Raw genomic sequence first — 26,064 nt, 5'->3', positions numbered from 1 at the left:
GCAAACATAGTTTTCTAGTGGCAGAAAGGCAGGGTGAGGAATATTTGCATTTACTATAAATATTCACAGATTCCCCATAACAAAGTCTCAGGAACAATAACTTTCTGTAAGTATCCAGAAAGAATGATGTTAACAACTCATGGAATTTTATTTCCACGTAGAAGACTATGACTATGTTACATTCTTAATTTGCATTCAATTGGACACAATGAGCCTCCTTCTTTATACTAATGACAGGCAAGACTGGGAACGGTGTAACATGAATGGCCAATTCGATATTGCTCAAAATACACCATTGTCGACAATTAATATTATCCCTGTCGATGTGTGTTTTCTGCAATTTTACCATTTGTAGCCAAAGTATTTTGACTGATGAGAGTAACAGTACCTGGCCCATATGGCCCTCTGTTGACTTTATGCTGACAATCTTACACTTATTAATTATACGGCAGTATCTTGCATAATTGTATCTTGCGTAGAGGGGATTCTGAGAGACAAGATCTACAGCCATTTAGACAGTCAAGGACTGATTAGAAATAGGAGGAGAAAGTGAGGACTGCAGATGCTGGAGATCAGAGCTGAAAATGTGTTGCTGGAAAAGCGCAGCAGGTCAGGCAGTTTCAAGGTGAGGGTGATAGGCCAGAGTGGGGTGGGGGCGGAGAGGTCAGGAAGAAGATTGCAGGTTAGGAAGGTGGTGCTGAGTTCGAGGGATTTGACTGAGACAAGGTGGGGGGAGGGGAAATGAGGAAACTGGAGACTTTCCTCATTCCTGAAGAAGGGCTTTAGCCCAAAACGTCGATTCTCCTGCTCCTTGGATGCTGCCTGACCTGCTGCGCTTTTCCAGCAACATAGGTCAGTATGGCCTATTAAATGGGAAATCACGTCTCACAAATGTTATTTAGTACTTTTGAAGAGGTGACAAAGAAAGTAGATGAGGGCAGTGTGGCAGATGGTGTCCATGTGGACTTTAGTGATGCCTTTGGGAAGGTACCACATGCTAGGTTATTGAGTAAGGTTAAACCTCACGGGATCCAGGGAGAGATAGTCAGTTGGAGACAAAGTTGGCTTGACTGTGAATGACAGAGGGTAGTGGTAGAGGGTTATTTTTCAGACCAGAAGTCTGTGACTAGTGGGTCCACCATAATTTGTTGTTTATATAAATGATTTGGATGAGAAGTTAGGAGATATGGTTAGTAAGTGTCTGGGAATATAGTGAGATCTTGATCAATTGGGCCAGTGGGCTGAGGAATGGTAGATGGAGTTTAATTTAGATAAATGCAAGATGTTGGCAACCCAGGGCAGGAGTTACACAGTCAATGGTAGGGCCCCAGGAGAGTGTTATAGAACAAAGAGATCTAGGTACAGGCTCATAGCTCCTTGAAAATGGAGTCACAGGTAGACAGGATGGTGAAGAAAGCTTTTAGCATGCCAGCTTCCATTGGTCACAGCACTGAGTATAGATATTGGGATGTCTTGTTGCAGCTGTGCAACACATTGGTGAGGCCACAGATGGAAAACTGTGTGCAGTTCTGGTCACCCTATTATAGAAAGTATATTATTAAACTGTAAAGAGTGCAGCAAAGATTTACTAGGATCCTGTCTGGGCTGGAATTTTTGAGTTATAGGGAGAGGCTGGATAGGCTGGGACTTCAGTCCCTGGAAAGTAGGAGACTGAGGGGTGACCTTGTAGAGGTATATAAAATCATGAGAGGCATAGATAAGGTAGATAGTGAGCAGCTTTTCCCCATGATAGGAGAGTCTAAAACTATAGGCCATAGGTTTAAGGGAAGAGAGAAGAGGTACAAAAGGGTCCAGAGAGGCAATCTTTCACATAGAGGGTGATGAGTATTTGGAATGAGCTGGCAAAGGTAGTGGTGGAAGCAAGTACAATTTTGTCATTTAAGAAACATATAGACAGGTCCATGGATGGGATAGGTATGGAAGGTGATAGAGCACATGCAGGCAAATGGGACTAGTTTAATTGTGAAAACTGGATGGCATGGGCAAGTTGGACCGAAGGGCCTGTTTTCAAGTTGTAGACCTCTATGACTCTATCTCTGGTGTCCATTGCATAGAGTTGTGCTGCAGGAGAGGTAACAATGCCTAAAACAGCTGAACTTTGCCTTTGGCACCAGCCAGGAACTGCTTTTCCTAATCTGCCTCTCCAGGGGCAAATGGCGCAGATTGGGAAGTTGACACGCCACGTCATCAAGGGGACCCTGGAGGAGTGGGTGGCTGGATCATGGAAATGGTAGCTGCTCTTTATTTGTTATTTCTACAAACAGAACCTAAGTGTTGGGCAAACTGGTCAGAAAGCAGCTGTAAAAATCCCTCTGAGCTTCCAGTTGCCTGCCACTTGGGCACACCATGGTGTTCTCTGCCCGACGTTGTATCTCGGGTCAAGCTCAGTGCAAGCTGAAAGAACAGCATATCTGTTTCAACTTGGGGACCCTGAAGCCTCTAGGACTCAATACTGAGTTCAATAATTTTAGGGCTTGAACATCTTAATTCTCCAACCACACAGCATCAATGTCGACTTCACCAGTTTCCTAAACGCCCCTCTCCCCACCTCATCCCAGATCCAATCCTCCACTTGGCACCGCCCTCTTGAACTGTCCTACCTGTCCATCTTCCGCCCCACCTATCTGCTCACCCTCCCCTCCAACCTATCACCATCACCCCCACCTGCATCTACGTATCATCTTCCCAGTTTCCTCATCCCTACCCCTTCTATTTATCTCTCAGTCCCCTTCCCTGCTGATGAAGGGTTTCTGCCTGAAACATTGACTCTCCTTCTCCTCGGATGCTGCCTGACCTGCTGTGCTTTTCCAGCGCCACACTTTTTGACATCTTCATCCATGTCGATTAGCTACCTCTACACCCTGTAAGGACATGGGCTGTTTTCACCACAGCCAACACGTTTTCACCCATTTATGATTCCCATTGCCAACTTTTCTTTCTTCTTGGCTTACTTTCAACCATCCCTATGACTGCCTAACTTACTTCCCTCTCTCTGTGCCCCATCTCCACCTATCCGCTTATTCCACCCCCCACCACCCCGGTCATCAAAAACATACTAACCTTTTTCCTAGCTACTATCAGTTCTGGATTTAAACATGAACTCTGTTTTTCTCTCTCTACTGATGCTGCCAGACCCGCTGAGTTTCTCAAGCAATTTATGTTTTCTGCAGTTTAGACTTAGGTTTAGATTACAAGTCCACACCCACCCTACGAAGAGCAACCCACTCGGACCCACTCCCCTACTTTTACCCATTCACCTAACACTATGGGCAATTTAGCAAGGCCAATTCTCCTAACCTGCACATTTTTGGACTGTGGGAGGAAACCGGAGCACCCAGAGGAAACCCACACAGACACTGGGAGAATGTGCAAACTACACACAGCCAGTTGCCTGAGGCCGGAATTGAACCCGGGTCTCTGGAGCTGTGAGGCAGCAATGCTGACCACTGAGCCACCGTGCCACCTTTTTGTGTTATTTCAGCATTTCTATAGGTCACTTTTTGTTTATTCACTCATGGGAACATGGGCATCACTGGCTGGCTAGCATTTATTGCCCAGTCCTAGCTGCCCACAAACTGATTGGCTTGCTAGACCATTTGATGTGGCAGCCGAAAGTCAACCACATTGTTATGTAGTCAGATATCGGCCTGGCAAAAGTGAAGATGACAGATATCCTTCTCTGAAGGACATGAGTGAGCCAATTGTTTCGTGGTCATCAGTGGATTCTTCATTTTTTTTGTTGAATTCAAATTCCACCATCTGCCCTGGTGGGGTTTGAACCTGGGTTCCCCAGAGCTTTAGCTGAGTTTCTGGATTAATCATCTAGCGATAATACCATGAAGCCATCGAGTACTATCTGAGTCTGTTTGAGCCCTTTGGAAAAAAAAGTTCACTTTTAGGTCCAGTCAGGTTCAGCAAAATATTTTCAAAAGGACCTGAAAGATTCATAATGGACTCAAAAACTGAAAACATAATTGACCCGAGAAACAGTTGGTCCCAAGGTTTTTGCATAAAGGATTCCTGACCCGTGCTGAAATCTCATCTTAGATAAGACCAGAAGTCACTCAGCCCTAGGTTATAGTCCAACAGGTTTATTTGAAATCTAGAGCTTTAGAAATGTGAAACTTGTTGGACTTTAACCTGGCATCTTGTGACTTATGATCTTGTCCACCACAGTCCAACACTGGGGTGTTGATCCACAGACCCCAAATTCCTCCTAATCACACAATAAAGACAACATGTTTTACTCCAATTAGTTTTATACTATATTCACAGAAATGTTTTACATTTCATGTCGTAACTTTCCGCTAGTTAACACTGATGGTTTACTCAAACGTGTTGAGAGACAGTGAACTCACAAGCAATATTATTCAATCATGTAAGGGTGTAAACGGACATGGCTGACCTCAAACACGATGATGAAAGCCAAACGTGCAGCTAGAACATGCCAGAATTGTAAAGTGAACTCATATCGATCATGATCCCATGGTGGAGCTCTGTAGTCTCTGTACCTTGAAGCAAAGAAAATGTGAAAAATCAAATGTTAACACTCATGATTATCCATTCTGTTTGTTTGAGCATATACAAGGGCATAAGCATATACTTTGCACTCAGGATGCCTTTATTGGCTCCTGTGTTTAAATCCTGACCTACCTCTGATTATAGATTGTTCAGTTTGTGCTTTTTTATAAGTCAGGTTTCTATCCTACTGATAAGTAAGAAAATGGAATATCATTGCAATTATGGAAGGATAGCCTGGATTTTGCTGCTGCAATGAGGGTAAATCTGTTCGCATATACTGTCATTTCAATCATTAACTTACTTAACTCCTAGCATAAAGTCCAGTTAAATATTAAGTGAGGCCTTATTCATTGCAACTGGTGACTTTAATCAGGTCAACCTCAAGCTGATGCTGCTAAAGTACCACAAAGACATCTCCTGCCCCACCAGAGGACTGAACATCCTGCACTACTGCTCCACAATCAGCAAAAATGATTACCACTCCACCCCCCCCCCTCCCCCCTCCAACCCCGGACAAGCAGATCACGGTGCTGTGCTCCTCCTCCCAGCTTACAAGCAGAAGCTGAAACAGGAGGATGCTTAACGGAAAGAAATATAAGGCTGATCCAAGACTGTGAAAGAGTCACCCTGGGACTGCTTGGAATCGGTGAGCTGGACCACATTGGCAGAAAACTTCGATGAGTCGGCTATCACTGTCATGGACTCCATTATCAAATGCATGGAGGACTGCAAGCCAGAGAAGTCAATTGGGTGTTCCCCAACCAGAAACCCAGGATGAACTGAGAAATCCACTCCCTACTGAAGACCAGAGGTGTAGGATTCAAATCGGATTACCCAGACCCATACAGGACATCCACATATGACCACGGTAAAGCCATCTGAGATGCCAAAAGGCAGTACTGCACCAAGTTAGAGACCCAAACCAACCAAGCATATTCCCGTTGCCTGTGGCAAGGCCTAAACAACATTTACAGGATACAAAATGAAGAAAGCAAGATAGTGGATAAAGACAAATCCCTTCCAGATGCATTCAATGCATTCTATGCTGAGTTTGGGCAGAATGCCAGCGGCATGGTGTCACCTGTCCCAACAGCCTCAGATGCACCTGTGCCCACCGTCACCGCTGCAGACATCAGATTAGCCTTCCTGGGAGTCAACCCAAGGAAAGCAATGGACCCAGATGGAATCCCCAGATGTTCAGTTAGATCCTGTGCAGACCAGCTGGCAGAACTATTCACTGATATCTTCAACCTCTTCCTCCGACAAGCTATAGTCCCCACCTGCTTTAAGAAGATCACTATCATCCTCAAACCTAAGAAAGCACATGCGGTAATGACTACTGCCCAGTGGCTCTGACCTCCATAATCATGAAGTGCTTCGAGAGGCTGGTCATGGCCCACATCAACTCCAGTCTCCCAACCTGCCTCGACTCCCTGTAATTGGCCTACCGATATAACAGGTCCACAGTGGACACCACTTTCCTAGCCCTGCACTCATCCCTGGAACACTTGGACAACAAGGACAGCTATGTCAGACTCCTGCTCATCAACTACCGTTCTGCCTTCAACACCACAATCCCCTCCAGGCTGATCTCAAAACTCCATGACCTTGGTCTTGGCCCTGCCCTCTGCAACTGGATTCTCAGCTTTCGGACTCACAGGCCACAATCAGTGAAAATAGGCAACTGCACCTCCTCCACGATAACACTCAACGCTAGAGCCCCCCAAGGATGCGTCCTCAGCCCCCTACCGTACTTCCTGTACACCCATGACCGTGTTGCTAAATTCTGAACAAACGCCCTCCACAAGTTTGCTGACAACACCACCATTGTAGGATGGATATCTAACAATGAAGAGTCAGAATACAGGAAGGAGATAGAGGGCTTGCTGACGTGGTGAAATGATAACAACCTCTCTCTCAACATTGGCAAAACTATAGAACTGATCATTGACTTCACGAAGAAAGGAGGAGGACACACCCCCATCTGCATCAATAGATTGGAGGTGGAGAGGGTCAAGAGCATCGAGTTCATTGGAGTGACGATAACTGACAATCTATCCTGGACTTTCCAGGTAGATATGACAGTCAAGAAGGCATAACATCACTTCTTCTTCCTCAGCCATTTGGGAAATTCAGCATGTCCATATGGACCCTCACCAACTTCCACAGATGCAACACAGAAAGCATACTGTCTGGCTGCATCACGACTTGGAACAGGAACTGCTCTGCCCAGGACCATAAGAACTACAGAAGGTTGTGTGCACCAGTCCAGATCATGGAAGCCAACCTCCCATCCACGGACTCCATTTACACTTCTCGTTACCACAGAAAGGCTACCAACAACAACCGCAGGTTGCCCACCTAGTGTTCTGGTTTCCTCCCACAGTCCAGGCTAGGTGGATTGGTCATGCTAAATTACCCATAGTGTTCAGGGACATGTAAGTTAGGTGCATTAGCCATTGGAAAGGAAGGGTGATAGGTTAGGGGGGGGATGGGTCTGGGTGGGATACTCTTTGCAGGATCAGTGTGGATTTGTTGGGCCGAATGACCTGTTTCCACACTATAGGGATTCGATAGTATCTGCGACAGAGGACCAACAGCAAACCAGTGGTGATGGGCAAGAATGCTACATAATTGAACAACTGCTAAATGAACCTTCAGTAACTTGTTCCAGATTACATGTTGGGCGCTATTTATTTGCCCATATGTTTTTCTGAAGATTTCAGTGCACTGAGGTGTGGGTGTTTTAGGGGTAACGGTGCAGTCTCCTTCCTTTCGCAGAATTATATTCACCTGCAGTAGCCTTTGTCTGTTGAGTCAAAATCAGCCATGCTGAAGAAGGACAAGCTGCCATTTACATAGCCTGTTAAGCATCTGCAAGAAAATTGGAAGATGTCAGGTATCTGTGAAAAAGTAATACCAATTATACTACACATTAGCCCGCAAACAGTCCACAAGCTTCAAATCACAGAGGGATTTACTCTGGTCTTATTATGCATCTTGATTACCTGGCTAGTTTAATAAACAACATTGGAACACATGTCTTTTGAGATCTTAACCCTTAAAGGTTTATATTAATCCATTAATTTTTACTGACACATGTTTTCCTAGTCTGCGTCTTTCCATCCGAAAACAGTGTGGGGTATCCTTTGAGTATGTGTGATACATTGAGTTAATCTATGTTACATATTAGGCCAAGGCACATTTGTAAGATTGCGAATATTTCAGACCTCAGGGAAGTATGTGGCTACAGCTTTTGAGGACTGAGCATGGTTAGGATCAGATTCATTTCAGAAAAATACTCATGTCCTTTAAAGAGACTGAAAATGCAGCAGCTTCCCAAGAATGGCTACACGAATGAGGAACTCCAGTTATGTTGACAGGCTGGTGAAGGTGTGACTGCTTTTCCTGATGAAGAAACACTGAGAAAGGAAGCTTGATTAAGACACATGGAAGGTTTGGCCAGAGTAGACCAGGAGAAGCTGCTGGTAGGATTGAGAATCAGAGGTCTTGGATATAAGGTACCTGCCAGGAGAAGGAACAAATCACAGATTTGTTAAAGTTTGGAAAGAGGCCGTTCAGCCCTTTTTGTGTCCACCAGCTCTCTGAATGAACAATCACTTTGATCCATTCTCCGGCTTGTTCACTCTAACCCTGCACACTCTTCCTTTTCAGGTTACACTCTAATTCCTTTCTGAATGCTTCGTTGAATCAGGCATCCACCACACTCTTAGTCAGGCAGTGCATTCCAGCTGCTAACATTTTGTTGCATTTTTTTCTCAGATCACTTTTAACAATTCCTTTAAACCTGTTCCTGATCCTTTCACAGCTGAGAATTGTTTCATCCCGTCTCCTTTGTCTAGGCCCTACAATCTTTTCAATGTCTCGATCAAATCTCTGCTCAGCCCTCCTTCTTCCAAGGAAAACAGTCTCATCTATCTTCACCAGTTGAAGTTCCTCACCCCTGGAAGCAATCGTTTCTTCACTTTCCCCATGCCCTGACATTCTTGCAAAAGTGTGCTCTTGCCATGAACACAAGAGTATCGTCAATGTTCCTTTAAAATGCTTAATCCTAAAATGTGTTTTTTTTTCCAAAAAGAACAGAGGATTGCCACTGACAGAAAAAAAAAGACTTCAGTGTTGTCTGACAAAGTGGTACCTCCAGAAAGTTCTATCCTTAGAAAGTCAGGAAAATTTCAAAGAAATCGAGAGATGGTAAGAAGAGATAACAAGGAGCTGACGGATTTCCCCATCTCAGCAGGAAGCCAACTCTGGTAGACATTGTTTGTGTTCTCCTCTTCCAGGAATATCCAAAGAAAATGGTGAAAAAGGTGATTGCAGTGCTATCTTTGAACAGTACTACCTCTCAACACCCTTTCTTCCATCACACTTTTATTCCTTTTCAGTCTTACCTAAATATTCCTGCTTGTGGGCAGGAATATTTAGTAACCAGCCTTGCCCTTCTCTAAACCATGTCTCTTTTATCATCATAACATCACATTTCCTGCAGCAATAATTCTAAAATCTTATTCACAGGTAGACCCAGGGTTGTGAACGGTTCCATTATCGAATCCACTTTTTAAAAATTCATTCATGGGATGAGTGTGATGCTGGCTAGGCCACCATTTATTGCCCATCCCAAAGGGCAGTTAAGATTAAACTATATTGCTGTGGACCTGACAGTTTCCTTCTCTAAAGGACATTAGAGAACAAAATACGTTTCTTTTCTTGACAACTGATGAAATTTTTATGGTCAACATTAGACTCTTAATTCCAGATTTTTCTATTGAATTCAAATTCCACTATTAGCCATTCTCAAGTCAATTTATACACAAATTGGAACACAATGCCTGTATGTTGGGTCCTTCAAATTACAACAATGTGTGGGACTGCATTCATAAGTACGGACGTTTCTAATTCGGGTCCCCCTGTATCTCACTCCCTACGTTCAAAATGGTGACACAACGGTTCACACAACGGCTGGTGACAGTATGGAATACACTGGCAATGAGGTGGAGAGAGGCTGAATAGAAGCATTCAAGGGAGCATTGGATCATTATCTGAAAAGGAAGAATGTGCAAGGCGAGGTTGAGAAAATATTAGGGAGAGTGGCAGTAGGTGAATTGCTCCTTCAGAGAGCCAGCCCAGAACTGCACCAAAATGTTACAGTGGCCTACATGACAAGATGTTTTGAATACAAATGCTTTACTGAAATTGCATAGAGTCCCATGGTGAGACTACATTTGGAATATTGTGTGCAGTTTTAGTTTCCTTGCTGAAAGAAAAGCATTCTAGCCCCAGAGGTGGAACAACAGCAGTTCACCCATCTAATCCTGGATGGACAGTGTTCCATGAGGAAGGATTAAAGACACGTGGCCTATATTCTCTGGAGTATAGGAGAATAAGAGATGATCTCTTCCAAATTTACAAGATTCTTCCAGGGGTCAACAGGGTAGATGCAGAAAGGATATTTTACCTGGATCAGGGAAGTGGTGGATGGTTGGGAACCAAGGGACACAGTCTAAGGGACAGTCCAATTCAGACTGAGGGGAGAGGTTTATTTACTCGGCAGGGGATAAATCTTTGGAAAGTTCTCCACCCTGAAGGCCATGGGGGCTCAGGCATTGGGTGTGTTCGAGGCTGAAATTGATGGATTTCCACATATTAAGACAAAATATTCAGAGTTATGGGACTAGTCCAGGATAATGGTGTTGACATAGATGATCACCCATGACACCATTGAATGACAGAGCTGTCTTGAAGGATGAATTGCCTCTGTCCGCTGCCACTTCTCCTGTTTCCATGGTGATCTGAGTGGACTCCCTCTGTTTTGTGACGATCATAGAATTCTAGTTTGACATCCCTTTGCAGAGAAATTCCAATCACTTCAACAACCCACATACTGTCTCCAATTTAGCAAAATATTACATGACGTTTGATTTTCAATGACGGTGCAGTCAGACCCTGGGTTGTGAATAGATTCCATTTTTGACTCTGCTTGAAAGTTTATTTGTATGCAGGTTAGATCGCAATGCAGGAAAATATAAAATTATCACTCGTAAGTATAGGAAACATTTCTTGAGCTCCCAAATTCACTGCTGGCAAACTTTGAAAAGACAGTGATCCCTTTTTAATGAACCATCTCTCAATCATTTGAAAGCACACATAACATAATGACAGGTTTTTCAGACTTGGATCTGAATAGAAAAGTTGAGAAAGATCATACTTTTCCTGTATGTATCCCTGATTTGCACACGGACCGTATTTGAATACGTAGACAAGGCGAGGGATGTAATCTGAGGTTATGGCAATCACAAAAGCATTGGTGATCACAGCAAGTACTCCGATTCCTTCCAGAATTCCATACCAGATTCCTAGTGAAGAGAACACAGTCTATAATAATCTGCTTTTCTGATATTTCCTGCAGGGAAGGAAAAATGCATAAAACCTTACTATAAATTCACTTTTCAGTAAATTCACGTGGCTTGTATGTTAAAGATAATCTTTTTGTTTCTTTTTGATAGTTATTACTCTCGTCTTCTATAATCTGGATTGTCATCTTTCTAAAAGAACATTTTGTCCACATCTGATGCTACGTTTTGTACATACAGTACAACTTATATATTATCAATCCTTTTAAATCCAACAAGCAGACTGCTATCAAACCTTTCGTCAGTGTGCATTGCTGCTGGCAGTGACTCTACTGCTTAAACAGAACAAGGTTTTTAAATGAGTTGATGGAAAACAATTTAGCTTTTGGACATGTCAGTTAATCAGGGAACATTCAATGTCTCAAAAGCATACCATCTGCTGGTTAAGCTAGACAGTGCAATTACAGTAAGACAACTTTATTTATTCACAGATGTGACCAACACAAAATTCCACTCATCTGGCTAACCTGCCCTTCAAAGGCCTGAAGTGCAAGCTCAGCACCTGCATGGAAAATTCCAAGTAACACGCCTCAATTCTCCCATTTTAAACTGAAAGTCTGAATGGTTTAAAAATTCAGCTTCATTTTATGCGTCCTCACTTTGATGGCCTGACTCATAACGTGCGACTGAAATTAGTCACAATTTTCATGATCAGAAATCTAACACCTGTGCATAGATTGCCATTAACATCACCGACGTGGCCGACAGTAAACTCTATGAAGTCATGGACAGAAATAATTGAAGGGGCAATTAGAGAAAAGGACCACATAAGGAGAAAGCCAGAAAATGAGATACCTAAATTGTTGTTGAAGTAAGGACTGTAAATCACTTTAAAAAGGAACTGTACGGCTGCTTGAAAACAAAAATCCTGCAGTACTGATCAATGATTGGCAAAGTAAAATTAGACAGAGAAACTGTTGCGTTATGCCTCATGGTTAGTGTGTCAATATATCTTTAAGTTTCATGCTCATTATAACATGGCTGTAAGTTTGCTCGCTGAGCTGGTAGATTTGTTCTCAGATGTTTCATCACCATGCAAGATAACATCATCAGTGAGCCTCCGGGCGAATGCTGGTGTTATGTTCTGCTTTCTATTTATGGGTCTTGGTTTGTTAAGGTGGATGATATCATTTCCGGTTCTTTTTCTAAGAGGTTGGCAAGTGGAATCCAAACTGATGTGTATAACTTGGAGATAGTGAGAACTCCAGGTGCTGGAGAGTCAGAGTGAATGAAGAGTGGAGGTGGAAAAAGCATAGCAGGTCAGGCAGCATCAGAGAAGGGGAGTCGATGTTTCAGGTCAGAACCCCTCATCACTTCTGAAATCTCAACTCTCCCTGTCCTCTGATGCTGCTTTTTCCAGCTCCACTCTTTATCCACACTGTGTAACTTACCAGCTAAATATCAGCTAGACACTGATATGCCTGAGCCATGTAATGGTTGTGTACAATAGTTAATTGTAAACTAATGCCTGATAAATGGTTATTGAATTATTTAATGCTATAATATCCTCATTCAGTTTCTGATGTGACACAGAATAACATAAGCATTGTCACATCAGGTAAAATATTCTGCTGGAGAAAAATTCACGTTAATATTTGGTGAAGGAAAACATTAGCACATACTGGAGATGACAACAGGCCTATTCCTGTGTGCTATTGGACAAGTACAGTAGAAAATCTACTTATATTACCTGTTTACAAATTGCAAAATGGAGCTTAATGCAGCAACCACAAATATAGAAAACCAACACCAATCCAAAGACCATAAGGTATAGAAACAAAATTAGGCCATTCAGCCCATTGAGTTTACTGCACCATCTAATCATAGTTGAAATGTTTCTCAATTCTATTCTCCTTCCTCCTCCCCATAATCTTTGATCCCTTACTAATCAAGAAACTCTCTATCTTTCTCTTAAGTACACTGAATGACTTGGCCTCCACAGCCCTCTGTGGCAATGAGTTCCAGAGATCAACCACTCTCTGAAGAAATTCCTCCTCATCTCAGTTCTAAAGGGCTGTCCTTTCTCTCTGAGGCTGTGCCCTCAGATCCAAGTCTCTCTCACTGGTGGAAACATCTTCTTCACGTCCACTCCAACCAATCCTCCCAGTCTTCTCTAAGTTTCAATCAGATTCCTCTCTCATCCTTCTAAACTCCATCAAGTACCACAGTTCACAAACTCTTCTCATATCACAAGTTCTTCTTTCCCAGGATCACTCTTGTAAAACACCTCTGGACCCCCTCCAATGCCAGCACAATGTTTCATAAATACAGCACCCAAGACTGCTCACAACACTCCAAATGTAGACTGATCAGAGCGTTATACAACCTCAGCAGTATGACTCTGCTCTTGTATTATAGCTCTCTTGAAAAGAATCTGCATGTTAACCTTAAGAGAACCCTGAACAAGGACTCCAAAGACCCTTTGTGTTTAAGATTTTCCCACTTAGAAATGACTCTGTGCCTTTATTCTTTGTAGCAAAGTGCATAACCTCACAGTTACCCACATTGTCTTCCATCTACCACTTCTTCACCTAATCTACAAGCCTCCTGTAGCCTCTATGCTTATTCAACACTATTACTCCATCCACTATCTTTGTATCATCTGCTCACTTAGTAACAACACCCTCAGTTCATTCATCCAGATTGTGAATGTATAACTTGAATAGTTGTTGTCCCAACACAGACCCCTGTGGACCACTAGTCACTGGCTGCTAGCCTGAAAAGACCCCTTTATCCTGTACTCTCTATTTTCTGCCAGTCTGTCAATTCACTATCCATGCCAGTGTGTTGCACCATGGGATCTGATCGTTTTAGCAGCCTCCTGTGTGGCACCTTGTCAAAGGCTTTCTGGAAATCCAAATAGATCACATCCACTGTCTAACTTGTTCGTTACCTCTCAAAGAATTCTAACTGATTTGTCAGGCATGGTCTCCTCTTGATGAAGCTGTGTTGTCCCATTTTACTAAGCACTTCCAAGTACTCTGCAATCTCATCCTTAATAATGGACACTAAAATCTTACCAATGACTCAGATCAGACTAAGCAATATAAATTTTCCTGTCTTCTGCTTCCTCCCTCACCACCCCCCTCCTTAAACAGTGGTATTGTAGTCCTCTGGACCCTACCTGACTCCAATGATTCCTGAAAGATCACCACTAATGACTCTATAATCTCCTCAGCTATCTCCTTCAGAATCCTGAGGCATAGTCTAATCAGGATGATTTATCCACCTTCAAGCCCGTCAGATTCTCCAGCACTTTCTCTTTCATGACAGCCACTACACTCACCTCTGCCCCCACCAATCCCCACACCCCCTCCCCCAACTGTCTCGAAGTTCATCCATCCAATTTTCACAATGTCCAGTGTCATAACATTCAAAGCTATGAGACAAGTGTTGGAAAGTGTTGGCACAGATTTGATGGGCCGAAGGATCTCTTCTGTGCTGGATGATGCTATGCTCAGCTCAAATACAATGTATTCACTCCTCCAGAATCTGACTAAAACATTGAGATTTCCAATGTCTGCACAGCCAGGTACCCTCACGCTATCCATAAGCATTACACAAACTTACTGGACACGATTGCCATAAATACAGTGCCATTTGAAAAAGGTTCAGAATTGGGCACGACAGCAATAACCTGACAATGTTATTTTTTCCCCTCCTTCCTGAATATATTAACTTCATGTAGTAGTCAAGAGCCAAGACATTTGCTATCACATCCAAGAGTTCAATCTTCACATTCCTCACACAAGTGAGCATCAACAGATTATTTCTTTCTGAGCTGAATGTGTCCTCACCTCATATCCACAGATGGGTTGACGCGATCAAATGTAGCAGCAGAAATAGGCCATTCCGCCAATCAAGTCTGCTTCACCATTCAATGAGATTATGGTTGATCTGATAATCTTTAACTCCACTTTCCTGCACTTTCCCCATAATGCTCAACTCCCTTACTGATTAAAAGCGTATTTATCTCAATCTTGTCTACTCAGCCTTGACAGGTCTCTGTGGTAAAGAATTCCACAGATTATCACCTCAAAGTTTGTGCGAAGATTTGTAGCTCGGGTGCTCGTTGTTGTGGTTTTGTTCGCCGAGCTGAAAGTTTTTGTTGCAAACGTTTCGTCCCCTGGCTAGGCGACATCATCAGTGCTTGGGAGCCTCCTGCGAAGCGCTTCTTTGATGTTTCCTCCGGTGTTTATAGTGGTCTGTCCCTGCCGCTTCCGGTTGTCAGTTTCAGCTGTCCGCTGTAGTGGTTGGTATATTGGGTCCAGGTCGATGTGTTTGTTGATGGAGTTTGTGGATGAATGCCATGCCTCTAGGAATTTCCTGGCTGTTCTCTGTCTGGCTTGCTCTATGATAGTAGTGTTGTCCCAGTCGAATTCATGTTGCATGTTGTCTGCGTGTGTGGCTACTAAGGATAGCTGGTCGTGTCATTTCGTGGCTAGTTGATGTTCATGTATGCGGATTGTTAGCTGTCTTCCTGTTTGTCCTATATAGTGTTTTGTGCAGTCCTTGCATGGTATTTTGTACACTACCATGCAAGGACTGCACAAAACACTATATAGGACAAACAGGAAGACAGCTAACAATCCGCATACATGAACATCAACTAGCCACGAAACGACACGACCAGCTATCCTTAGTAGCCACACACGCAGACAACAAGCAACATGAATTCGACTGGGACAACACTACTATCATAGGGCAAGCCAGACAGAGAACAGCTAGGGAATTCCTAGAGGCATGGCATTCATCCACAAACTCCATCAACAAACACATCGACCTGGACCCAATATACCAACCACTACAGCGGACAGCTGAAACTGACAACCGGAAGCGGCAGGGACAGACCACTATAAACACCGGAGGAAACATCAAAGAAGCGCTTCGCAGGAGGCTCCCAAGCACTGATGATGTCGCCTAGCCAGGGGACGAAATGTTTGCAACAAAAACTTCCAGATTATCACCTTCTAAGAGAAGAAATTCCTCCTCATCTCTGTCAGAAATGGGCAACTCCTTGTTCTGAGATGATGCTGTCTGGTACTATATTGTCCAATATGGGGAAACAACCTCTCCACAAAGATCCTGTCAAGAATCATACTATGCTTCAATAAGGTCACCTCTCATTCTTCCAAATTTGAATGAATACTGACACAACTAACTCCTATAGTCAACTCTAAATTATTCCAATACATTGAGAACAAAAGCAGGAATTGAACGCACACTGTTGGAATCACTCTGCATGACAAGCCAGCCATCCCGTCAATTATCCTAACTGATGATTTTTTGCCTAAGACTGCAGAATTCAAGGAAACCCAAAATGTGGATTACAAATGATCAAGATTAAACTGAAATTAAGGGCTTAAGGAATTAAGGGCTATGGGGAGAATGTGGGTAAGTGGAGTTGAAATGCCCATCAGCCATGATTGAATGGTGGAGTGGACTCGATGGGCCGAATGGCCTTACTTCCACTCCTATGTCTTATGGTCTTATGGAAATGCAAGCTTTCGTGGATCCAGGGACAAAATTCTCATCAAAACAATCTGGAAAAATTCAAACAATTTAATTACATTTTTTCATCCGTGCAGCTGAAGAAGGGAATATCTTCAGTTGTCATTTAATATGGCACCTGTGTGTGGCATCATGCTTTAAAGTCAGAGTTTACATCTCGGGAAGAGGCCTTCATGCCTGCATTCACCAGCAATCACCTGTCTTTCCTAGTCTCATTTTTTTCCATCTGGCCTGTGACCTTCTATTTTATGATGGTTCAAGCGATCATCTAAATTCTTCTCACACGTCTTGGGGATTCCTGCTTCTATTGTACTTTCAGACAGCACGTTTCTGCCTTTATCTTAAATGTTTGCCACCTATTTATTAACGCCTATAATAATGGGAAAAAGTTTTCCTTTAGCTACACTATCTATGCCTTTTATAATTTTGGATATCTTAATCAAATCTCCTCTTCTGCTTTAAGGAAAACTTACATAGCCCCGACACCTGCTTCTTAGCCAAATCACTCCAGGCCAATCAGGATCCTGGTGAATTTCCCCTGTGCCCTCTTTACTCCAATCACATCCTTCCTATATGGAGATGACCAGGAGTGCACAGAGTACTCCACCTACAGCCTAAATAACATCACACACAGCTCCGTCATATCCTCCTTGCTGTTGTATTCAATGACTCGATAAATAAAGGCGAGTTTCCCAAATGCCTTCTAAGCCTGCTTATCCCGTTGCCTTTAATTTAATTGAAACTTTAAATGCATGCTACAGAAAATTCATCGGGTTCAACAAATCTGGCTGCTCCAACCGGCAGCTTTTGATTTTAACCTTTGCTCTATTTCTCTTTTTCATACAAGATGCAAAAATTGAACATACTGTCAAATAGGCTGCAGACTCACTGTTGCCTATTCCATATTTAAGCCAAAAAAACAATTTGACCACCATTGGAGCTTCAACTGTCCTTGCTTTCTCCAAGGGATTAGCATTTGTAGAGTTGAAGGCTATTACACATTTAAAATAACATTTAGATTCTAAAAGGTCTGGGTTCAAGTAACCATTAGATTTTATCCTACTTTGCCTGAACAGTAACCTTCAGCAGCTAAAATAGCTCCTAATTAATGACATATCTGGTTTGACTGGGCTATCTCACTGGAAATGTGTAACAGCTACTACTTACCAGATTATGTCAGGTCATCTTAGACCAACTGATCCTAACTGCACTCCTTAGTAAAACTGCACAAAGCAGCTGTAATCAGAAAGCAACTTCATGTAAATCTTCATTTGTGCGTATTAAAAGGGAGGATAAACAAATGCTTTATGTTTTTTGGCTTCTTTTGGATTTTCTGACAATGTGCTGCTAAGATCAAAGTTAAAAATCACACAACACCAGGTTATAGTCCAACAGGTTTAGTTGGAAGCACACCAGCTTTCGGAGCGTTGGTCCTTCATCAGGTGATTGTTGGACAGTTGGACCACAACCTGGTGTTGTGTGATTTTTAACTTTGTACACCCCAGTCCAACACCGGCATCTTTGAATCACTGCTAAGATCAAGTTTCGTTGAAATCGAGAAACATGCTTATGGTTTTCTGTTGTGTTCTCTCGGGAGCTATTGTTTTATTGATTCAGGAGATGTGAGTGCTGCTGGCTGGGTCAGTATTTATTGCCTATCTTAGATGCCCCCTGACAAGGTGGCGGAAGCTGTCTTCTTGTCCTACTACGGCCAATATAGTGTAGCCGACAAAGTATTCACCTGACAAAGGAGCAGCGCTCTGAGAGCTTGTGATTTCAAATAAACCTGTTGGACTATAACCTAGTGCCATGTGACTTGTGGCCTTGTTCACTTCCAGTCTAACACCAGCACCTCCACATCATTTTGGTAAAGCAAAGCACTCCTAGGTCGAGGAGAAAGTGAGGACTGCAGATGCTGGAGATCAGAGCTGAAAAATGTGTTGCTGGAAAAGCGCAGCAGGTCAGGCAGCATCCAAGGAGCAGGAGAATCGACGTTTCAGGTATAAGCCCTTCTTCAGGAAGGGCTTATGCCCGAAACGTCGATTCTCCTGCCTCTTCGTTGCTGCCTGACCTGCTGCGCTTTTCCAGCAACACATTTTTCACTCCTAGGTCTAAGATGACATCCATATTTATTAGGTATCTGTGACTGTCAGGAAGCCCAAATTAAACAGCAGTTTAAAACTGTTTCTGTTAGCTTTGCTTTGCTTTTGAGAAATGCATGTCAGCTTTAGGGGCTGCATTTGTTACCTATACCTCATTATCTGTAAGGAGTGGATGGTGAATTACCTCTGTAAACTGGTATAGGTCCATTTACAGAGTGGTTAGGGAAGTGGTTAAGATTCATTTTTTACTGCTAGTCTGCAGTCACTCAGAGGCATCGTAAGAATAGCAGATTTCCTTCCTTAAAGGTGCCTAAAAGTCATTCGTGACTATTGACATGTGGTCACAACATTACATAGTCCAAGTTTGTTTCTTTGAAGTAAATTACACTACTGCTGATCTGATTTGAACCCATGTTTCAGGAGCTTTAGCGTGGACCTTTAAATAACTAATCCAGCTCATTGTCACTGCACGACTATCTCCTCTTATAAAGACTGCATCTGAAATTGTGCCTTTCCTTTTATTAGTCACTATCCTTTAAGAATACTGTTTTAAAAGGTTCTTTTCATTTGAATTAGAAATGCTTGTTAAACTTTCTCTCTACAATAGATGAGGCAGGAGAAAGTGAGGTCTGCAGATGCTGGAGATCAGAGCTGGAAATGTGTTGCTGGAAAAGCGCAGCAGGTCAGGCAGCATCCAGGGAACAGGAGAATCGACGTTTCGGGCATCAGCCCTTCTTCAGGAATGAGGAAAGTTTGTCCAGCAGGCTAAGATAAAAGGTAGGAGGAGGGACTTGGGGGAGGGGCGTCAGAAATGTGATAGGTGGAAAGAGGTCAAGGTGAGGGTGATAGGTCAGACTGGGGTGGGGGCGGAGAGGTCAGGAAGAAGATTGCAGGTTAGGAAGGCGGTGCTGAATTCGATGGATTTGACTGAGACAAGGTGGGGGGAGGGGAAATGAGGAAACTGAGAAATAGATGAGGCAGCATGGTAGCTCAGTGGTTAGCACTGCTGCCTCATAGCACCAGGGACCTAGGTTCAATTCCAGCCTTGGACAGACTGACTGTACGGAGTTTGCCCATTCTCCCCATGTCTGTGTGGGTTTCCTTCCACAATCCAAAGATGTGCAGGTTAGGTGAATTAGCCATGATAAATTGCCCATAGTGTTCAGGGATATGTAGGTTAGGTGCATGAGTCAGGGGTAAATGTAGGGGAATGGGTCTGGTCAGGATACTCTTCAGAGGATCAGTGTGGACTTGTGGAGCCAAAGGACCTGGTTGCACACTGTAGAGCTTCTAAAATAAATCCAATTCTCTTTGTTTTCCTCTTCTGAGCATTAAAATTTGGTACAGTTTGTATCATGGTTGATGTAGGAATTTGGAGCAGGAATTGGTTGTCAAATAGAAATTGCTGGCAAAGCTCAGCAGGTCTGGCAGTGTATGTGAGAGAAATCAGAGTTAACATTTTGGGCCAGTGACCCTTCCTCAGAGGAACCTTTCTGAGGAAGGGGTCACTGGAGCCGTAATGTTAACTTTGATTTCTCTCTCAGATCTGCTAAGCTTTTCCAGCAATTTCTGTTTTGGTTTCTGATTTACAGCACCCACAGTTCTTTCATTTTTTTTTACAGATTGTCAAATGTTCATTCAAGTGGGTGAGCAACTTTTCTGCATATGATAGATTATTAATGCAGCATCCTCACACACTTCTGGAATTCAGCTCGAATGGTTACACTATGAACACAGGTGATGCCAAACATACAATGCTATGGGTAAGGTGCTAGAAATGGAATGAGAATAGTTTAGTGAGCATTTATAGACAGGGATAGACTCGATGGGCTGAAGGGTCTTTATCTGTGCTCTGAAATTCTGTGATTCCAGAGTTGTGTTCTAGAGAATTAAACTTTGAGAAATTTAAACTATAGGCTCTGTTTGATTTCAAAGAAACATCGCGATTCGACAGCACATTGAGGTCACATGTCCCATCATATCAGTGCTGCTTTACTAAATTAACTGAGTGAATATTAGCCCTGAGTCAGCACATAGTTAGTCTGAACCCAAATTAAGAGCACAATCATACAATCCAAGCTGAGACTTTGGTGCAGGATTCAGAAAGCAATGCATCTCTGGACATGTGGTGTGGTGGCACAGTGGTTAGCACTGCTGCCTCACAGCATCAGGGACCTGGGTTTGATTCCACGCTTGGGGAACTGCCTGTGTGGAGTGTGCACATTTTCCCTGTGTCTATGCTGGTTTCCTCCCTCAGTCCAATGATGTGCAGGTTCGATGGACTAGCCGATAGGGAAATGCAGAGTTATGAGGGTAGGGTGGGGGGGTTGGGGGGGGGGGGGGGGGGGGGGGGGTTGACTGGTTAAGATGCTTGCCGGAGAGTCAGTATGGTCTACTTGGGCTGAAAGGCCTGCTTCCATATCACAGTGATTCTACGTTTTGGAGCAATACTAGTCCGAGGCGCTATCGAAGCTTCAGTTGGAAGTTATTCTAATAAAATTTTGGTTCACTCCACATCCCCCACATTCTACCTTCCATGAACCTAAGGACATCTAAGTCATGGCTGTCGATATCCAAGCTCAGTCTGAATCTCATTCAATTCTCACCCTTGTTCATTGAACCTACGGTGGCTCCTGGTTAAGCACAAAGTTAATTTTAACATTCGTGGCCTTGACTTTAACTCTTTGGATAAAAGGCAACAGAAACAGGGTCCTTGAATATTTGTTTTTCAGGCAGAGATAAACAGATTTTTGATAAGTGAAGGGGTGAAAGGTTATTGGAGTAAGCGGGAATGAGGAGGAATCAGATCAGACACAATCTTGTTGAATGGAGGAAGGGGCTTGAGAGGGGAAGTGCAGGATTCCTGCCCCAGATTAGTGTGCTAAAATCTGTCTTGATCATTGCAGTGTCCTACAGCACTGCAACCCACTTGGATTTGTATTCCCCTTTTTCTAGGTTCTTTAGCATCCCTGATCTTATCTGCTCGATTGGTGACTGCACTTGGATCATTAGCTTTGGAACTGTTTCCCTAAACCTTTCCAATTCTCACTCTTGAGCCAAAGTGAGCATCAATAGTACGAGCTGCATCTCAGATCAGCCAGTAATTTTACCAAATGATAGAACAGGCAGATGAGGCTGAATGGCCTATTTCAGCTCCTACCTTCCTGATCTGGAGATAGTGCGAGAGGCACAATCTTTTTGAGTCGGTTTGAACTTTGGAGAGATTTTGTTCTGTCTGATATCCTTAAACTTTACTTTCAAAATATAGTTTGGCTAGAATACTCCATAAAGCACCACTTGGCTTCTACAATCTAGGCAGCTAGAGTCCTTTAAGATTTACCTGTGAGACACCACACACTTGAAAGATAGTGCCAGAAATAATCTGCATGGAAAACCAGGAAGCACTGTTCCCCTTTCTCTTTTGTCTAGATTGATGGACAAATGAACTGATAATTGAAAAGAATCTAATGGCACTCATTTCCTGGAAAGCCAAGGCAGTGAACCAAGTCACTTAAGAATTCAGGTTTGAAAACGGTCAGAGAGAACAGAGTCAATCACAAAGTAGTTCTACTGAGATGTTATAAAGTGTAGGCTTTCAGAGTCAGATTCACAAATTAGGAAGCAACAAGGAATAGCGCACTGGTCATGTCGCAATGATACAAAGCTGCAATAATGAAGTTGGACCTCAACACGGACAGGATTTAGTAAGAATGGGAAACATCTCAAAACATTTTAGAAGAGGAAAGCATCAGAATGCCAACACAGTAGGAGGGAGAGTGAGGGAGTGCACTCAGGTTTCCTGTCCAGATGAGGAAGTGGAAGAAAGCTCCTTCGGTTTGATAGATACATTCAAAGTCTTCCGACAATTAGACTTCTGCAGAATTAAGGCAAACCAAACGTTCAGCAGCAGCTTTAACAAAGGAGGAGATACAGATATTCTACCAGATCTTCACAATACAAAGCTGACAGTTCATTCTGTATCTTGGAGAGCAACACATTGCCACATGTGGATATTACTGTCTATGGCTCTGACTGGATTACCGATATCCATGGTACATTGCCACATGTGGACATTACTGTCTATGGCTCTGCTTGGATTACCGATATCCATGGCACATTGTCACATGTGGACATTACTGTCTATGGCTCTGACTGGATTACCGATATCCATGGTACATTGTCACATGTGGACATTACTGTCTATGGCTCTGCTTGGATTACCGATATCCATGGCACATTGTCACATGGGGATATTACTGTCTATGGCTCTGACTGGATTACCGATATCCATGGCACATTGTCACATGGGGATAATACTGTCTATGGCTCTGATTGGATTACCGATATCCATGGCACATTGTCACATGTGGACATTACTGTCTATGGCTCTGACTGGATTACCGATATCCATGGCACATTGTCACATGGGGATATTACTGTCTATGGCTCTGACTGGATTACCGATATCCATGGCACATTGTCACATGGGGATAATACTGTCTATGGCTCTGATTGGATTACCGATATCCATGGCACATTGTCACATGTGGACATTACTGTCTATGGCTCTGACTGGATTACCGATATCCATGGCACATTGTCACATGGGGATATTACTGTCTATGGCTCTGACTGGATTACCGATATCCATGGCACATTGTCACATGGGGATATTACTGTCTATGGCTCTGATTGGATTACCGATATCCATGGTACATTGTCACATGGGGATATTACTGTCTATGGCTCTGATTGGATTACCGATATCCATGGCACATTGTCACATGTGGACATTACTGTCTATGGCTCTGACTGGATTACCGATATCCATGGCACATTGTCACATGTGGACATTACTGTCTATGGCTCTGACTGGATTGTCGATATCCATGGCACATTGTCACATGGGGATATTACTGTCTATGGCTCTGACTGGATTACCGATATCCATGGCACATTGTCACATGGGGATATTACTGTCTATGGCTCTGATTGGATTACCGATATCCATGGCACATTGTCACATGGGGATATTACTGTCTATGGCTCTGATTGGATTACCGATATCCATGGCACATTGTCACATGGGGATATTACTGTCTATGGCTCTGATTGGATTACCGATATCCATGGCTCTTGCAGGTAGCGGTCGCCTCCACTGTGTGACAAATTTGTAAGCATCCAGCCTTATTTCAATAATATTGTTGAGGAGAGCAAGGAGTGGAGCCAATGGGAAGGCAGCAACAAATATCGTTGTGAAGCCAAACTGTAAAACTAGATGGAAATGAGAATCACAATTAGCACTGTTTATATCATCAAAAACTAACACAAATTATTCAACTAGTAACACATTGAATATATGAATCTGTGCCATTTGCATTGATTACAAAAAACAATAGCAGAAATAGACCATTCAGCCCCTCCAGGCTGCTATTTTGTTGTGGGATCAAGGTTGATCCTGGGTTTCAACTCTATTTCTCAGGATGCACCCTGATTCCCCGAGTGTAAAAACTTTGCCCCTCATGTCTTCTATAAATCTTTCTTGTCTCACCTTGAAAATGCGCCCCCTGGTCTTGAAATCCCCTATCCTAAGGAAAAGACAACTACCTCTATCTACATCCTTCATCATTTTATAAACTCCTGTATGGTCACCTCTCAATTTCTTATGCTTCAGTGAAAAACGTCCCAGCCTATCTGGCATTTTTTTATAATGCAAACCTTCAGCCTCTTAACCATGTTTTAGATTCCTCAATAAGGGATACTGATGGCTTAGTGATATTATCCTTGCACTGTTCAGCCAGAGACCCGTGTAGTGTTCTTGGGACCTGGGTTAGAATCCAATGGCAGATGTTGGAATTTGAATTCAGTAAAAATGTGGAAGTAAGAATCTATTGATGACCATGAATCTATTGTTGATTGTTGGAAAATCCCATATGGTTCAGTAATGTCCTTTAGGGAAGAAAACTGTCATCCTTACCAGGTCTGGCCTACATGTGGCTCCAGACTCACAGCAATGTAGTTAACTCTTAACTGTCCTCTGGGCAATTAGGGAGAGGCAATAAATTCTGGCCTAGCCAGAGATATCCACATCCCAGGAATGGATAAGGGAAAAGACCAATGGAAACAATTGCTCAGAGTCTACCCTATTAAGCCCTTTCAGAATCACATGACGTTTCACCTCTCATTCTTCGAAACTCCAGAGAATTTGGAACCAGTTTACTCAGCCTCTCATTATCAGACAACTCCCTATTACCGGGACTACGATAGTGATAGTTTGCTGCACCACCTCCAATGCATGTATCATCAAAGGGGTGGAGGGAGAAGGTAAAGGAGTGAGAGACTAAGTGAGACAGAGCAAAGCGTGGGAGAAAAGCAGTCAAATAGACAAAGGAATGGATAACTATAAGCCACAGAAGGTGAAAAGCTGATAATGGGGACCAAAAGTAGGTGAGAATGGTTGACTCTGCTGAAACAGCCCATGAGTTGATAAGGCCTGATGCATGACGGTGGGTAAAGGACTTGGAAGAAGGTATTCAGGCTTTAGAACTATTGAACTCAATATTGAGTCCTGAAGACTGCAGGGTCCCCAAGCAGGAAATGAGATGATGCTTCTCCAGCTTGCGCTGACCTTCATTGGAATACTGTCAGTCGGAGACAGAGGACACCTCGGTGTGTTGAAGTGGCAGGCATCTGGAAGCTAAAAGTCATTTTTGTGGAGAGAACGGAGGTGTTCTACAAAGCAATTGCCACAGCGATGGCGTTGGAAGGTGGGTCTCCATGGGATATTCTTGGGAGGGTAGTTACAGACCCGACGGACCAAATGGCCTCTTTCTGCTCTGTAGGGATTCTATAAGAGGCAAGATCTACGTCAAGTGACTAGTTTGGCAATGAAACTGACAGAATGGTGTTCTACTAAACATTGGAAAGAATTCTGAGGGATAGGATTAATGACTATTTGGCAAGGCATAGTGTAATTAAAGGCAGTCAGCATGGCTTTGTGAGGGCCTGTCATGCCTCACAAATCTTACTGGGTTCTTTGAGGACGTGTCAAGACAGGTCGACAACAGTCGAGCAGTGGATGTGGTGTATTTGGATTTCAGCAAGGCATTTGATAGGGTTCCCCATAGTAGGCTCATTCATAAAGTCAGGAAGTATGGGATATAAGGAGGTTTGGCTATCTGGATTCAGAATTGGTTGGCTGACAGAAGGCAGAGAGTGGTTGTAGATGGAAAGTATTTTGCCTGGAGGTCAGTGTTGAGTAGTGTCCTGCAGGGCTCTGTTCTTGGGCCTCTGCTCTTTGTAGTTGTTATAAATGACTTGGATGATGAGGTTGATGGATGGGTTAGTAAATTTGCAGATGACACAAAGGTTGGAGGTGTCGTCGATAGTATATAGGGCTACTGCAGGTTGCAGTGTGACATAGACAGGATGCAGAGCTGGGCTGAGAAATGGCAGATGGAGTTCAACCTGGATAAATG

The 26,064-nt window shown here is 43.2% G+C and overlaps 1 protein-coding gene across 1 annotated transcript in view; it reads right to left on the bottom strand.

Moving 5' to 3' along the window:
• The window catches only part of ano3 (anoctamin 3), a 571,317-nt gene that overhangs the window by 18,885 nt on the left and 526,368 nt on the right, over window positions 1–26,064 (bottom strand). Inside the window, exons 24-27 of the mRNA XM_087996305.1 lie at window positions 23,708–23,860; window positions 10,769–10,916; window positions 7,336–7,416; window positions 4,427–4,532 (exon numbers count right to left, since the gene is read on the bottom strand). Of these exons, the coding sequence (XP_087852431.1) occupies window positions 4,427–4,532; window positions 7,336–7,416; window positions 10,769–10,916; window positions 23,708–23,860 (488 nt within the window). The remainder of the gene's footprint in view (window positions 1–4,426; window positions 4,533–7,335; window positions 7,417–10,768; window positions 10,917–23,707; window positions 23,861–26,064) is intronic.

Source organism: Chiloscyllium plagiosum, unplaced genomic scaffold (genome assembly GCF_037043375.1).
Source record: "Chiloscyllium plagiosum isolate Xiang-an unplaced genomic scaffold, Cpla_swu_hap1 HiC_scaffold_18, whole genome shotgun sequence".
Taxonomy (NCBI): Eukaryota; Metazoa; Chordata; class Chondrichthyes; order Orectolobiformes; family Hemiscylliidae; genus Chiloscyllium; species Chiloscyllium plagiosum.
This window is presented reverse-complemented; position numbering and strand designations above follow the sequence as displayed.